We start from the raw sequence: 17,951 nt of genomic DNA on the forward strand, positions 1-17,951 counted from the left end.
TTTATAAAACATTGTGCTTCATGTCAAATCAAAAGAAAAATTCCAAAACCTGCAAACAATGTACTAAAACTTAAAAACCAAAATTGTGGGGCTGAAAATGTATTCTTGGGAACGCTAACTTTCCTCAGGTTCAACACTGTATATTATCTTACCAACTCACCCTATTTGTTGATGTGCAAAATTGGAGCATCACCTGTTTTCAATGAATTCATAAGAACAAATATCCCCTCTCTCTGTAAGGTTCAACAGTATGATATATTTTCGCCAGACAAAACCAGAATGAAAACAAAAGAGCATTCAAAGCAACTCAGGAAAATGATAATAGAGAAACACAAATCTGGGGAAGGGTACAAGAGCATCTCAAAGGCACTGAACATACCTCAGAGCTCCATGCTGTCTACAGTGAAAAAGTAGAAAAAATATGAAACCACAGCCACACTGCCTAGGTCAGACTGCCACTCTAAACTTAATTGCCGGAGAAGAATAGCATTTGTAAGAGAAGCTACTTTGACATCACCAGTCACTCGAGTGAGCAGCAGAAGTCAGTGGCTGCAATTGGAGATGATGTTTATGGGTCCACAATCTCTAAAGCCTTCCACAAAAAAGGGTACTCATGGAAGAGTGGCAAGGAAGAAGCCCTAGCTAAAAAAAAACATATCTTTGCCTGTCAACACTTTGCAAAGCATTACTTAGAAGATACTGTAAAGATCAGGGAGAAGGTCTGGTGGTTGGATGAGACTGAAGTAGAACTTTTTGACCTCAACACTAATCCGTATATGTGGCATAAATCTGTTAAAAGGATTACCCCTTGTAATAATAATTAGAGAAAACAGAGAGATCTGTATTTACTTTTAGTGGGGTGCTCACATTTGTGATGGTGTAATGATGTAGACCATTCAAGTACTTTTTACATGTAATGAATTATGTAAACAAAGAATGCTTAATCAAGCAATATAATTACAATATTACTCAAATATTACTGAAATATTAGATACACTACACCCCTTCTTGCTTAATTATAAACTCACACTCAATATTGAATACACCTCAACTCATATATGTAACGTATTGCAAAATACACATGCATACTATATAATACAACTACTATACAGACACCCACAACATAGTAAATTTCAGATTATCCCATCCAGTCCTAAAGATGTAATCGCCGTGGAGGATTTCTTACTCCTGTGGGATAATGTCTTCCCTGACGAGGGAAGGTCACTCTGCTTGGCAGGTGAAACTCGTGGCTGTGAAATAATCTCCGGTTCTGGAGCTTCCTCCTTGGTAATTGTAGAGTTGACTCTGGGACTGCAAGAAGTGGTTCTGACACCTCTGGCCACCTTTCTTCTCTAACGATTGAATTTACTGTCCTCAAATGATCAATGTCTCATATCTCCAGATGATATTAGATGTAGGAGAATGGTCCAGTTATGTCCTTCATTTTTTCAAATACACACTTTTTATCACATTGGTAGTCCCTTGCTAGGGCTGTTTGTCCTGTATACTCCTTCTGAGAATGGATTTGAGGACAACCCAGAAACAGCATAGCTGGTAAGTTGGTGGTTGTCGAGTATGCTGCATTGTGATATGCAAGGAGGGAATTGGTGAGCTTCTGATTAATTGTAAGTGTGGTGTATACTACTAACATTGTGTTCTTTAGACTCTGGACAAACCTACCCACCAAGACATTTGTAGCTGGGTGGTATAGTGCAGGTGTAATATGCCTTATTCCATTCACTTTCAGAAATAACTAAAACTGTTCTGCAACATACTGTGGTGCATTGTCACTGACTAATTATTCTGGAATACCAGACCTTGAGAAGAGGCTTCTCAACACATCAACAATACGCAAGGCTGTAAGGGAAGTTGGTAGGAACACTTCTGGCCACTTTGTAGCTATGTCCACTACTACCAAGAAATTTGTGCTCATGCATGGTTTTTGCAAAGTCCACATGAATTCTCTGGCAGGGCAATGCAATCCATTACCAAGGATGGAGAGGTGTTGACATCCCTGTCTGTGTATGGCAAGCTGCTTGATTTGCTGATCTAGACAGGGAAGTCAAGGCGACCAGACAAACCTTTGAGCCAACACTTTCATTTTAACCGTGTCTGGATGACCAACATGTAGCTCCTCCAAACCTTGAGCTCGTAGCTTAGATGATACAACAACTCTCAATCCCCACACAAACCAACCCCTGTCAAGAGCAAATTCACCCTGGTGCTGGCAAAAATGGAAGAACTGGACTTCCTGCTGCATATTTCAGCCATTTTAGGTGGCCATCGAGACTAGAGGGAGTGTGGGGTCTTTTCTGGCTTGCTTTTGGGTCATCTCTGCCATAATAGGAAAGCTTTCAATTTGCATTAGGAGGAGTACATCAAGACAAATGTCCTCTTTTGTAAGTTTTTCATGTCCTTCCTTTTCCAAGGGTAAACAGGACTATCCACCAGCATTTCCATGATTAGTTTTTTTCTTGAATTTGATCTTGTAATTGTGTTCTCCAAGTAACAAGCATATCTCCGCATTTGTGCTGCTTCTGTTAGTGGAATATCCTTCTGTGGATTGAAAATAGGCATTAGAGGTTAATGACCAGTAATGAAGACATTCTCCCATACAGATGCCTGTTGAAACGTTTTACATCCCAACCAGACTTGAGGCATTTCTGCCAATCCGTGCATAGGTTTTCTCTGCAGTGGTAAGGGAACTTCATACAAAGGCTATAAGGCATTCACTTCGATCAGTCATCACATGTGACATGACTGCACCTATACCATAAGGCGATGCATCACAGGCAAGCTTCACCGGATGACATTGATCGTAACGTGTGAGTACCGCGTCTGGTGTCACCATTTCCTTTGCCTTTTGGAAAACCACTTCATGGAAGCTTTTGCTATTTCTTCCTAGTCTGTAGTAATGAGTTCAAGATATGAAGCACAGTAGCCAGTTTTGGCAAGAAACTGTTATAGTAATTGACAAATCCTAAAAAGGACTGCAACTATTACATGTCCTTTGCCCCTGGGACATCCGCCACTGCTTGAATTCTCTCAGTACACTTGTGTGATGCTTGTGCTTCAGTGGTGTGACCACAGAAAGTGATGCTTGGTTTAAAGAACTCACACTTGTTGTGCTCTGAGCCCTTTATCTTGTAACCTTTTCAACAGTGTGTTGAGACTTAAGAGATGTTTCCTCTCATTTTTATTGGTAGCGATTACATCATCCGGTTAACACTGAGTACCTTGGCAGCCTTGCAGCACGTCGTCCATAGCTTTCTGCCAGAGTGCAAAATACTACTCCAAAAATAAGCCTATTATAGCAATAAAGCCCTTTGTGGGTGGAAAGCACTTTGGACTCTTCTTCCATTTCCACCTGCAAGTAGGCCTCAGCTAAGTCCACGTAGCTGAAGTGTTTCTCTCCAGAAAGGTTTGCAAAGATATCCTGTAGTCCAGGCAGAGGGTGTTGGTCTATTTTCAGTAGTGGGTTGATGGTGACCTTAAAGTCACCACAGATCCTGACAGAGTTATCTTTCTTGGCTACTTGGATGACTGGCATTGCCCATGGGCTCCACTCAACCTTGGAAAGAATTTCTTCAGCCTTCATGCTATTAGCTCACTGGTTACTTTATCACAGATGGTATAAGGAACCAGGCAGGCTTTGTGAAACTTGGGTGAGGCATTTTCACTTAACAATATTTTAGCCTTGATATGTTTGAGCTTTCCAATGCCATTCTTGAACACTGCTGTGGCATCATCCAATACCTTTCTTAATTCGCTTTCAGTTGATTCTTTTGCAGCAGATGTGGCATGCAAAAGGATCTCCAATCAAGCTCTAATTGTCTGAGCCAGTTACATTCCCACAATGCTGGCCCTCCTGTTTTTATGACACACAAGTCAATGTGGCTTGTTGGTTGTTATCATTCACTGTTACGAATGTCATTCCCACAGCAGTTATCTTTTCTCCAGTATAAGTTCTTAATTGGATATCTGCAGGGTTCAGTTTGGTATCTTTGAAATGAGGTTCAAACTTATTTTGTGGAATGACTGAAACAACTGAGCCAGTGTCCAATTCCATTTTAATTAAGTAGCTGTTCACTTCTGGTGTAAGCCATATTCCTTGTCTATTGCTAGTTTTCACATTGTAAATCTCAAAGCTACATGGTTGTGTATCACTCATCATATCAGAGTTTTCATCAACAGCATGCAGAATGGTGCTCTTTTTGAAAATGCCACTTGACATGTTGTCTTTTTCTCTTCACCGTGCAGTTCAGTTATTTTTGTTTGCCTAACATGCTCTTTGTATGTGTTCTACTTTGTGGCATTTTCCACAGGTTTCACCTTCAAGCCTGTATTGGTCTGGAATATGTGAGGCCCTGCCACGATGAAAACAGAATTTGTTTGGCCTAGCAAGTTTCTGTTTTGGTGTTGCAATATTGTTCATGCTCACTTTCATTCCTGACTGGAACTCACTTGCATCTCTGTCTGTTGTTTCTATTGATACAGCAATTTCCAACAGCTCTTTTGAATGTGAGTTGTGCTTCAGTTAGGAGTTGTTTTTGAATGCTTTCTTGTGAGATTCCACCAACTAAATGTTCACTTAGTGCATCAGTTAGCCCATCATTGAACTGACAATGCTCTGAAAATTTCTCCACTTTAGCCAAGTAAACTGAAATGGACTCACCTTCATTTTGATTCCATTTATTGAACCTAAATCATGCTGCAATCAACAGTGGTTTCGGTTCCAAATATTATGCATTACATTCACAGTATCAGCAAAGCTCATTTCTATACATTAGCTATAGAAACCAAAACTCTTCATCTCGTCTTTGATTGATTTTTGCTTCTTGAAGCACAATATGTTTGGTGAGAATTGGTTGTTTAGTGCATTTGATGTGGCCAGCTAATCATAGCTTGGTTAATTAAATGTCAAATGCAGATGATTGAAATTTAACCCAGACTGCTTTTGTGATTTGTTTCATTTATCCACTTTTGTCTAAAAGTATCATATGAAAATGTGAAGATATGTAATTCCATGTGTCAAATAACAATCTACATTTGTGCAAATTTGAGGATTGTGTCAAAACTTGAAGCGTCTCTAGTTATTTCGTCCTCTCCGTGAAAATCTTATTCTTCAGAGTCTTTATTATTTTCCTTCAGAAAATTTGCATTATTAACACTCTTTAATTTATGTATCACAAAATATTTGTAATCCTAATTCCTTTGCCCATTTCAACAAATACTTCCACATCATTAACACTTAGACATTATACCAAGTTTGGAAAGAAACATTATTTGCCACATTAACTATTTTTGCTGTTGTTGATTTTCATTGTCAAATTTGAAGTCTTCTTGTTCTTTATCATTAGATTCTTCAACAAATTTCATGGTGAGTCACAATTTTTCTCCAAGCTTTTCTTAACATCTCACTTCCGGCTGAATTCCATGCCCGAGCATCATCACAGTTTGCATCCTCATGTTGTAAAGTGACTGGGAAACCCAAATGATACCATTGTGGTTTATCATTATAAAATTATTTCATGTTTTGATTTGTCTGTAGGTTTATCAAAGGTACAGGTAAAAAGATGGTAAATATATTCCCAAAAGCTTACTCTCATGGAGTGAGTATTCAGCAGGAGAGTACATTATAAATAGTGAAATATCTTCTCCTTTGACCCATGTATTCCACTTTTCACTGTGTGAACATAGAACACTACAGCAAAGTACCAGACCATGATGTTGTGCTGACCTTTTAACCTACTCTAAGATCATTCTAACCTTCCTTCTCACATAATCCTCAATTTTTCAATCATCCATGTTTCTTAAACGTCCCTAACCACCCTTCACAGCATATTCCATGCTTCCACTACTTTCCTTGGGGAGAAAAAACCTACTTCTGACATCCCCCCCCATACTTTCCTCCAATCACCTTAAAATTATGCCCCCTCATAATAGTCATTTCTGCCCTGGGAACTAGTCTCTGACTGCCTATGCCTCATTCAAAATTCAAAGTAACTTTGTTATCAAAGTGCATATATATCACCATAGCAACCCTGAGGTTTATTTTCTTGTCAGCAGTCTGAGGCCCTCTGCTGATTGTGGTTGACCAAGGATGCTGCGTCCCAACTATTCAAGTATATGCAAGCCAGGGCAGAACGATATGGAGAGAAAATTGTTGCTCATGTAGCAGGCTCCCCCTCTCCATGCAGTTGATGAATCCAAAGGAATGACAGAGACCTGTACAGTTTAGCTCCAGTGGTATTACGGGAGTTGCCGGTCTGCATTGAATTCAACGTAGGACTGCCTTAGGGCTTCCAGCTCCAGATTTTTCCTCAGACATTCACAGTAAATATAAATACAAATAAAAACAAGCAAAATAATTTAGTTAGTAAAAATTGCTCCTTTGTAGATGTGTTCAATAGTGGGGAGGGTTTTTCCAGTGCTGAATTGGGCTGTATGTACTTTTTGTAGGCTTTTCCATTCAAGGGCATTGGTGTTTCCATTACCAGTAATCCTATTATTTTGTACACCTCTATGAACTTGCCTCTCATCTTTCTTGCTCCTGAAACATTAACACACACCAGCACAGTTATATAATCTTGGTTTTGCTTAAGTATAGCAGCACTTAGTTCACAAGGAAAAGTAAAATCAGGCAAATGCTGCAAGAAAAGGTCTCAGGCATTTGCATTTATTGGATTTGGAGACAAAACGTGTTTGGTCGCTGATTTATTGAGGATGTTACATCAGGCATGATGGCCTGGTGATTTTTTTCTTGCCCAATGCAGATTTACTCCTTGGTGAATTTTGAAACAAAATAACCAGTTCTTAGAAAATACATGTGGTTCAGTCATAAAAGCCTTTTCCATGAGTATTGGCTTAGAGACTGGGTATCCATCAAATGTTCCCAGAAAGACTGTCCTTATTCATTTTAGATCTGTATGGAATAGTCTGTACATCTACTGATTTTTCTCAACCCTGAATGTGCGTAACGGTGAATCTACGGTAATTTTTTATGCCTTGATGGCACAACAATAGCAGGACCTAATTTTGAATTTCTTCATCTAAATACTCTAATTTTCCCCCTTCCCAAGGTTCTTGCAGATGTCAGTCTTTAATTCAGTGTCAACACCACCCTCATAGTTCTCACCTCGAAGATATACATAATATTGCACTGATTTTTTTTAAAGAGAGGCCCAAATTTCTTGTCCTTTTAAGGTAAGAAATTTAAATAGCAAATGGAGACAGCTTGAGAAGACAAGAAATATTCAAGTAACTGGTAAGGCTGAGTCTGTTGCTTCCAGGAAGCAAGTAAAGAAATAAACAAGTTCAAGTTTGTTGTCATTCAACTGGAAACACCTGCAAAACCAAACAATGTTCCTCCAGACCAAGGTGCACAACACAGTACACCTAACTCACACACATAACCACAAAGTAATATTACCACAAATAAATTAACAAATAATAAAATATATTCCACAGGATTGATATTGTGTTCATTTGTGACACAAGCTAAAAAGTAAATGGTATAACACGACTGGCATTTTATAAGTTAAGAGCCCAGAGTGGTGGCAGGGATTTCGGTAGTCTCATGGCCTGAAGAAGAAGCTGTGTGGCCAATATGATTTTCATAAGGAATAGTTTATATTTTCAAACTGTTATAGATTCTAGTTACTTTATTAGTTGCAACTACTAATCCACCTTGTGTATTAAAAAAACCTGAACATTCCAATAGAGAAATGAAGAGATGCCCTTGCGTTACATCATCTGGGGGCAGCTGCCAATGTGTGTCCTCCACATAGTTGGTTTAGCTTACTAGTGTTGGCTGAGAGATGACCATTGGCTCACATACCAGAGAGCATGTCACCACAACAACATACAATCATTTACATCCACATGAATGGATAGATTAGATGATCAAATTAAATTATGTGGAATCAAAATGGATTATAGAATACAAGGATCTGAATCATAATTGTTGATGTTGATTTCCCAGTTATCTACTCAAAACAATAACTCTTAACTAAAGTCTCTTTTAGCCTTATTTTAACTTTTTTCCCCAAAAATCATTATTACTGATAATTTGCCATAACATGTGGATACTAGATCCTGCCTGTGAAGTTGAGGAGAATAACAAAGACATATATGAAAGAGAACAGACCTTTATAATTATAATCCGGTTCATTGCTGCAATTAAAAGGTATATTTTAAGCAAAGGGATTATTGAGGGCATCTAATACTTAATTTCTGTGGTAGAAAGTGTAATAATTATGTATACTATGACTAATTTCACTAGGAAGTATTCACAGTTGAAAGAAATCTATCACAGCAAAATATTACCTTGATCAAATCCTTGATTTAATGACCGAATCCTAAGGCAGATGAGCAGAAAATATTTTCAAATTACCTACATATTCTGTTATTTTCAGAACACTGATATTCTAAATATTTTTATGTAAGTACACTGGGTAATTCTAAGTACTTCATAGAATAGAGGCTTAACAGATCGTTATTTAGAGCGCTGAAATATGATACCCTTCATGTGAACATCCTAAATCTATTGCTTATTCTTCTTGTGCTGTAAATGAAGTCACTGGAGAGACTCTGAAGCTGGTGGATATAGAAGTCTTTATTCAGCAAAACAAGCAGGTATCGCTCTGGAGACGCTATTGGAAGAAGTGGCTCGCTGATCAAATATTACATGTCACTTTTAAATGCTAAAGATCAAAAGTATCAGCAGACACCCTACTCTACAGTTACAATGTATCTACAGTGCTTTCTTTGAATTACATATAATTTTGAAACACCTAGATCTTCACACCAACCCGCCCCCCCCACCAGACACCCAAAATGAATGCTTATCATCGTTGGCGCTGAGCTGCATCATGCATTTGCTCACATCTCAGGTGAATGAGTGTGTCTTGGCTTGCAATCAACCCTAGTCTGCAGCTCCAAGAACAACATTGTTCTGAGCTACATTTCAAACTCAATCTACAAACCACATTTAGATCTGAAGACTGGTTGCTGTTAGAATTAATATTTGTTATATTCCATAACTCCAGAATACTCCATAACAATTCTCTCACTTTTTTTCTCCCTCTGCTCTTTATACAATCCTGCTTTAACCATTCTCTGCTATATTGCCTAGCCACCAGACCATCTGCATCTTGAACCAAGATGCTTACTTACTTGCTTATGAAATATTTATTAGTGCTATTAGTTATTCTTTAAGATACTGAACTAACCAAAATTCGTCTTGTCACCATAACTATCCAAGACTCCATGATGCTATATATAGCTGCATCATTGTATACAATGTGTCTCCTTAAATTCATTGTAACTGTCTGTTACATCAGTCATCACTGTAAGAATGTTGCAAGGAAAGTCCATACCACATTTAAGTACTACTCAGACAACCATTTTAAGCGGCATATCCTAAAGACATTCTGTGATATTACTCCTTTTTATTTTGCATTGATTCACTGAATAGAACAGGGGAATTCAACTAATTCTTCATTGATATAATATTTTTTCTGATATTCTGATTGAATCGTCAATGTCAGGGATATTTGAAGTGGATGAGTGACAGGCATTAATATTGTATATTGAAGTTTTCCTTTCTTCATGTATAATTATGGAAAATTAACTTTGATGAAACCTGCAGAAATATTAACACTTCTGGCATGTAAATGATTGTATTCCAACCTAGTGATATTTTAAGCAGAAGAGCTAACAATATATTTATATAAATTACAGTGGCATGCAAAAGTTTGGGCACCCCTGGTCAAAATTTCTGTTACTGTGAATAGTTAAGTGAGTAAAAGATGAACTGATCTCCAAAAGTCATAAAGTTAAAGGTGAAACATTCTTTTCAACATTTTAAGCAAGATTAGTGTATTATTTTTGTTTTGTACTATTTTAGAGTGAAAAAAAAAGGAGCACCATGCAGAAGTTTGGGCACCCCAAGAGATTTGAGCTCTCAGATAACTTTCACCAAGGTCTCAGACCTTCACTAGCTTGTTAGGGCTATGGCTTGTTCACAATCATCTTTAGGAAAGGCCAGGTGATGCAAATTTTAAAGCTTAATAAATACTCTGACTCCTCAAACCTTGTCCCAACAATCAGCAGCCATGGGCTCCTCTAAGCAGCTGCCTAGCACTCTGAAAATTAAAATAAATGATGCCCACAGAGCAGGAGAAGGCTATAAGAAGATAACAAAGCATTTTCAGGTAGCCATTTCCTCAGTTCGTAATGTAATTAAGAAATGGCAGTTAACAGGAATGGTGGAGGTCAAGTTGAGGTCTGGAAGACCAAGAAAACTTTCTGAGAGAACTGCTTGTAGGATTGCTAGAAAGGCAAATCAAAATCCCCGTTTGACTGCAAAAGACCTTCAGGAAGATTTATCAGACTCTGGAGTGGTGGTGCACTGTTCTACTGTGCAGCGACACCTGCACAAGTATGACCTTCATGCAAGAGTTATCAGAAGAAAACCTTTCCTGCATCCTCACCACAAAATTCAGCATCAGAAGTTTGCAAAGGAGCATCTAAACAAGCCTGATGCATTTTGGAAACAAGTCCTGTGGACTGATGAAGTTAAAATGGAACTTTTTGGCTGCAATGAGCAAAGGTATGTTTGGAGAAAAAAAGTGTGCAGAATTTCATGAAAAGAACACCTCTCCAACTGTTAAGCACGGGGGTGGATCGATCATGCTTTGAGCTTGTGTTGCAGCCAGTGGCACGTGGAACATTTCACTGGTAGAGGGAATAATGAATTTAATTAAATACCAACAAATTCTGGAAGCAAACATCACACCGTCTGTTTAAAAAAAAGGTGAAGATGAAAAGAGGATGGCTTCTACAACAGGATAATGATCCCAAACACACCTCAAAATCCACAATGGACTACCTCAAGAGGCGCAAGCTGAAGGTTTTGCCATGGCCCTCACAGTCCCCCGACCTAAACATCATCGAAAATCTGTGGCAAGACCTCAAAAGAGCAGTGCATGCAAGACGGTCCAAGAATCTCACAAAACTAGAAGCCTTTTGCTAGGAAGGATGGGTGAAAATCCCACAAACAAGAATTGAAAGACTCTTAGCTGGCTACAGAAAGTGTTTACAAGCTGTGACACTTGCCAAAGGGGGTGCTACTAAGTACTGAGCATGCCGGGTGCCCGAACTTTTGCTTCAGGTCCTTTTACTTTTTTGTTATTTTGAAACTGTAAAAGATGGAAATAAAAAAAGTAATCTTACTTAAAATATTAAAAGAAATGGGTCATCTTTAACTTTGTGCCTTTTGGAAATCAGGTCATCTTTTACTCACTTAGCCATTCACAGTAATAGAAATTTTGACCGGGGGTGCCCAAACTTTGCATGCCACTGTAACAATTATAATAATCACAAGATGCTGGACATGTTATTGTACAGACCAAAAATCTTTCAAGATCATGCTGAAATAAAACCTTAGAAGGTTGGCGTCATTCAATGTCTGTAGTGAGTTGCTGAAGATGTTCTATAGGTCAGTTGTGGAGAGCGCCCTCTTCTTTGTGGTGGCGTGTTGGGGAGGAAGCATTAAGAAGAGGGACGCCTCACGTCTTAATAAGCTGATAAGGAAGGCGGGCTCTGTCGTGGGCAAAGTACTGGAGAGTTTAACATCGGTAGCTGAGCGAAGGGCGCTGAGTAGGCTACGGTCAATTATGGATAACTCTGAACATCCTCTACATAGCACCATCCAGAGACAGAGAAGCAGTTTCAGCGACAGGTTACTATCGATGCAATGCTCCTCAGACAGGATGAAGAGGTCAATACTCCCCAATGCCATTAGGCTTTACAATTCTACCGCCAGGACTTAAGAACTTTTTAAAAGCTATTATTAATGCTTTTTGAGATAGTGATTTAGATGCATATCATATTTTTTACTGAGTTAAGTATTGTATGTAATTAGTTTTGCTACAACAAGTGTATGGGACATTGGAAAAAAGTTGAATTTCCCCATGGGGATGAATAAAGTATCTATCTATCTATCTATCTATCTAAATGCCAGAATCAAATGTTACTTTTTTGTTTCTTCAACTTAATTTTCATTTGTTTATTTTCTACTTTTTCATGATCCATGTCCCTCTCATTTCTCTTTCAAAACCTGTATGGATATTAATATGCCTTCCCTTGCTTCATTAGTTGATCCTGTCATTCTGATGCTGTGTTGTCTAAGCTTTTATTGGTTCTTGTTTCCAGGTAGTTACTGTGCAAATTGCTTTCAAGCCATAAAAGATGTATACCATTGCTGTAAGATATTCTGTTTGAGAAAGAATTCTTCCTGGTTTAATTAGGATGAAGCAGCTGACTATGTCATTTAAAGTGGAGCTTGGACAGAACAGGACATTTCTGTTTACCTTATTATCACAGTGTGTGAAGAAAGCACATATGTGCGCACAGACTCCTCGAGGAGTGCTGATATCTAACTGGTGCCTGGTGGTGTTTGTGAATTTCATCGCCTTCTCTGTGGAGGTACTTGGCCTCAAATAAACTTTGTGTAGCATTATTGTGGAGGCAGCTAAGTCACCAGTTAAAGATTTTTATGCTAGCTCATAAGGGCAATATATTGGTAAAGTGCCTGTTCTAAATTTTAATAGAGAATTGCAACTGTACCTACAGACCACACAAATCAAAGAGAGAGACTTGTGTATTTATCACATTAACAATTTCACCAAGCCCTTGCTGCAATGCAATACCAATATCAACACAATGCAGTCTCTCAAAAAGAAATGTGGTAGTTACTATGTAGCCTGCTTCATTGATGTCGGTTGAGGAATAAATTTTGGCCAAGGTTCCAAGTCCCCCACCCACCAAAAAAAAAGCAGCAGGATATTTTTTATCCTCCAGAGATCACAAACTTGATCTTAATTCTACTCTCAAACACTGCAACACTTCTTAGATACCCCATTGATATACTTGGGTGAAGTTTGTGCTTTAACTGGTGTGAGTCTTATGACTTAATGGCCTCAAACTGAGTTACTGTGATCCAATTAATGCTCGTTCACACACATTGCAACAGATAATATCTGTGCCAGACCAAAGAGTAGTTTCTGGGTGATAAAGCAATTTGAAGACAAGAAGACTCTTGGACATCAGTGAGGCACACTACTGAGTTACCTCATTACTATTTCATTGTTTCTACCTCATTAAGTCACACAGAATAAGTTACCACCTTCCGATATTATTGTGGTACATGCAAAGGAAATAATCTGCTCCATGGTTGTGTCAACAAAGTTAAGGTGATCACAATTAATAGCCAAATCAAAATCTTTGCTTTTAGGCTTCATGATTAATTTTGCTCTTAAAGGTGACATATATAAAGTATTTTGAGAACAATCAGATAATGAGCAGGGCTACTGAATTCTGTTAACTTTGCATAATACAGTCCCCTAATTTTTAATTAGAATCATACATTTCTGTTCAGTTGAACAATTAACATCATTTAGTAAATCTTCAAAATCTACAAACATAGTTGGTATAACTATAAATCTAAGAATCTAAACTCCCAAAATATTTGTTACAAAAGAAATCATCTTATAAATAATGACGTTCATTATCTTTAATAGAGTTGGTAAAGATTTTCTGATTCTGATTGAATTTGTTCATAATACAAATGAAAACTAAGGTACAAGAAATACAACAGAAGATTCCTCATCACCTGGTCTGCTACTTTGGAAAAGCAAACAAAATCACATTAAGAAATTGATTTCAACAAAGCCAAACTGAGCACCAGAATTGTCCTTAGTGTTTCCGGATAGGAACGGACAGCTTTAGTATGTTTTCTAGTCTAATAACTTTGCACTCGCCGCAGGTAGAGAGTATGTTCATGTGAATGTTTGGAAAGTCCTTAGGTTTAATAAGATTGTACCCTCCAGTCGGATGACCTCGCTGTGATTGATAGCTGAAATATGATAAATGTGCTCATTTGAACAAGGTACCACAGTCTGGCTGATAGCTGTGGAACCAGATTTCAACACGATATGTCTTCTGGGGAGAACCACAGAAAAATACAGTACTATGCAGAAGTCTTAGGCACACATACATATAGCTAGGGTGCCTAAGACTTTTACACAGTGCTACATTTATCAGTATGGAGCTGAGAGTGAGCTTGTAAATCTGGTGGGAGAAAAGGATGCTGGGAATGACAAGGGTGGGACAGGTGACAGAGAAGGAGTGGTAGAGATTGGGAGAGAGTGGTGGCACAGGTGCTGACACACCCAGCCCTGAGACACCAGGAAAGGGCATTTTGATGATCTTTACAGGTGTCTCTCTGGTGCTTCCTACTCCCTCCCCTCTCCCTGTTTCCTTCCCAATCTCAGTCCACAATAGAGACCCAAATCAGAATCAGCTTTATCATCACTCACATACTGCATGTCATGAAACTTGTTTTTTTTTGTGACAGCAGTACAGTGCAATGCATAAAATTACTACAGTACTGTGCACCCTTAGGCACCCTTTATATATGTGCCTAAGACATTTGCACAGTAATGTATTGGGGTGGAGGAAAATCAACAGATTAGAAATTTGTACATATAATTCTGATGTTAATGTGGCAAGAATCTTGGTTGTATGCAAGTTTGGCCTGATTATTCTCCCAAGGAACCCTCCAAAGTAATGAAGTGTAGAAAATTATAAAATACTTTTTGATCTGCACCAGTAAATTTACTTTGAACTTTGAACTTGGAATTTTGGTATATATAAAATTCAGAAGCCTGTTGTCCAGAAATAGCCATACCTTCAGCCAAGATGTTGCAGTATACCTTGCAATTATGCCATTATACAGCTTCACCATTCAACTTTTCTCTTTTGCAAAACCTCATCAAATCTTTGGTTAAGATAGATACAGCTGTCTATGTATGAAGGTAAGTCACAAATGAAATAGAGCTTTTAAACAGGAGAAAGATGTATTTTTACAAAGTAACAGAATGAATCTGATTCATTTTCAAATTTTCATGTGGCCCTGCATTGACAATAATTACTATCAATTTTCTGCTAAACTGACAATCGTCTCAGAAAGTTCTTTACCTAATGCTGTTCATGTAAATATGAGCAAAAATGTTCTTGTCAAACATCTGTCCTAAGCATTAGGGTCAGATAATGAGTTCAGAGTGTTATGAGTGCTGAACAGACCTGATGGAAATGGGGTGAAGAGTTAACCATTCCCCCCCCCCCCCCCCGAGAACTATGAACTATTGCTGTTGCTATGCTGCTACTGAGAGAGAGAGATGAAGCACAGAGGCAGGGACATCTGCTACAGATAAGAGGGAGAGAGAGAGAGATTTGGTTTATGTATTATGGCTTCTTCCTGGATTGTTTACCTTTCACTGCAAGGACGTTACTTTGCTCGTTAACATTCCTAAGGAGACAGCAGGAGTGGCCTAGGTTGATGGACATGGTCATTTTGGGTTGATGGATGGCTGATACCCCGTCAGTGGGGATAAAAGACAGGTGTGGGGAGACACCCCTCAGACACACCAGTGGACACTGACCAAGTGTTGTGCACCCACAGGAAGGTGGGGGCTTCGAGGACCGAATCAGGAGATCGGTCAATAAAGCTCACAGTGTGACGGTAGGACCGGTGGGGACTTGTGTGTGAGTCCACTCATGCCAGAGTGACGAGTCCACCACAGAAGAATGGTCTAGCTGAGGACGGAGGGGTCATAACCGAATGACCACAACGGTACGATGGAATCAGAATACAACAGAAGGTTTGCTGGCTGCAGCTGCTCAATCTCTTGCTCGCTCTCTCTCTCTCTCTCTCCAACGATTGCAACACAACCGCAACTACCTCAGCACACATGAACTGAACTGAACTTTATATTCTTCAATGACAATTCATTTACCCCTAGACATCGATAGAGTTTGTTTCTTATTATTGCTTATTATTCCTACACTTCTGTGTTTATTATTGCTAACCTGTTTTATATGTATATTTGCATTTTTGATACTGTATTGTGTAGTTTACTAATAAACACCTTTAGTTTTCGGTACCACCAGACTCCAACGGATTCTTCTATTTCTGCTGGTCTGTAAACCCAGTTACGGGGTACATAACAAGAGCAACACACACAAAATGCTGGAGGAACTCAGCAGGCCAAGCAGCATCTATAGAAAAAAGTACAGCCTATGTTTCTGCCAGAGACCCTTTGGCTTGTACTTTTTTCCATAGATGCTGCTTGGCCTGCTGAGTTCCTCCAGCATTTTGTGAGTGTTGCTTGGAATTCCAGCATATGCATATTTTCTGTTGTTTATAATTAGTTTAGAGGTTGCTTTTGATTTTCTGCAGAGGCTGATTCCAAATTGTTTTCTCCTGCAAGACCAGATAACAGAACACTGCTGTTTAACTTCTCACTTTTATTTTAGCTTCTTAAGTGAGTTTCGAACAACAGTTTTTGGCTGCAGACACTGGATAACTTATCATCATTAGTTAAAGAGACTTTAGGACAGATGACAGGGATTCTTGACAATGCAAAAGGCCCTGTGTAAACAGGGCTTCTGATAAATATCTCTGATGGGTGGAAGAGAGACCACGATGATCCTCTCACCAGTCCTTGCAATCCTTTGAAGGGTCTTGCAGTCCAAAACCTTGCAATGCCCAGACCAGACAGTGATACGGCTGGTCAGGAGACTCTCAATGGTGTTGCTGTAAAAGTTGGTTAGAATGTGAAGGGGGTGGAATGAACCTCACTCACCTCCAAATTCTCAGAAAGTGGAGACGCTGCTGTACTTTCTTGACTAAGAAGCTGGTGTTGAAGGACCAAGTGTGATGATCCATTTTGTGCACTCCCAGAAATTCGGTGCTCCTAACTCTCTGCATGGAGGAGCCAGTTATGTGCAGTGAGGAGTAGTCAGCCTGTATCTTCCTAAGGTCCGCAATCATCCACGTTGAGACTCAAGCTGTTACGACCACACCACTCTACAAGCCGCCCCCTACCTCCTCTCCGCACATCGTCTTGTCATTGTTGCTAATGAGGCCTATCACTGTTGCGTCATTTGCAAACTTGATGGTATTACCACCCAGAAAACAAAACAAATATGGCAACTCTCCTTATCCTGTTAATCCTATATCCAAGCCAATGCTTTCATTCTTCATCATGAGCATTTATGTTCCACAAAAAGCTTTGATGAAACAGCTCAAAGTTTGAAACATCCTTTGTGTCATTGAAGTAAATGCACACGTCAAACTAAAAATGTGCTATTGTGACCATGCAATATGTTTTGCACTATATTGCAAATCCTAACATCAATTGATTTTCTTGCATCAATGGTCCTTAGTCCAAAATTGCTCCATAACCTTTGTAAGTGGCATTTTGTAAGCAATTGTGCTTGTAACATCATTGTGCAGGACTTATGACTAACACTGAGACTTTCAGTCCAAAATGTATTCAGTTAAGATCAAATTTACTGGTTATATAACAATATTCACCGTTCACTGTACCCCTTTAAAGTAACTTGAGAATCCAAATATTTGATACCAGTTTTAATCTATTTCTTTTTAGGTGGGGCTGATGACAATCTAATTGAAGGAGGTGGCACAAAGTTTGTTTGTAAACCCGGTGCTCGGAACATCACAGTTATCTTTCATCCATTATTAAGGTATTGTCTAAATCAAAAGACAAGATATTAGCTGATGGAAATGTTGCCAGAAGTTGTATTGGTGCAGACATTATTTTCAATTGATGTTCTCTAATCAATTTTTTCTAATTGTTTTGCTATTGCTTACAATTTTTTGACATTTGAAAATGGTTTTCATTTATTTAACTCCACCCAATAGAATCTTGATTTATAATATTATGTTGTCTCTGAAATTCGATGTTTCTAATTTTGTCTTTGATAACTATTAAAATTAAATTCAACATTGCTGAGAAAACAGGTGTTCAATCCTCTACAAGATTTTCTCATTATAAAACCTTATTTTCTTTGAAATGGCC

General features: G+C 38.7%; 1 protein-coding gene across 1 annotated transcript in view; it reads left to right on the forward strand.

Moving 5' to 3' along the window:
* The window catches only part of exoc4 (exocyst complex component 4), a 507,730-nt gene that overhangs the window by 172,904 nt on the left and 316,875 nt on the right, over positions 1-17,951 (forward strand). The window contains exon 9 of the mRNA XM_073066788.1: positions 17,520-17,616. Within this exon, the coding sequence (XP_072922889.1) occupies positions 17,520-17,616 (97 nt within the window). The remainder of the gene's footprint in view (positions 1-17,519; positions 17,617-17,951) is intronic.

Source organism: Hemitrygon akajei, chromosome 14 (assembly GCF_048418815.1).
Source record: "Hemitrygon akajei chromosome 14, sHemAka1.3, whole genome shotgun sequence".
In the NCBI taxonomy this organism is placed as follows: domain Eukaryota; kingdom Metazoa; phylum Chordata; class Chondrichthyes; order Myliobatiformes; family Dasyatidae; genus Hemitrygon; species Hemitrygon akajei.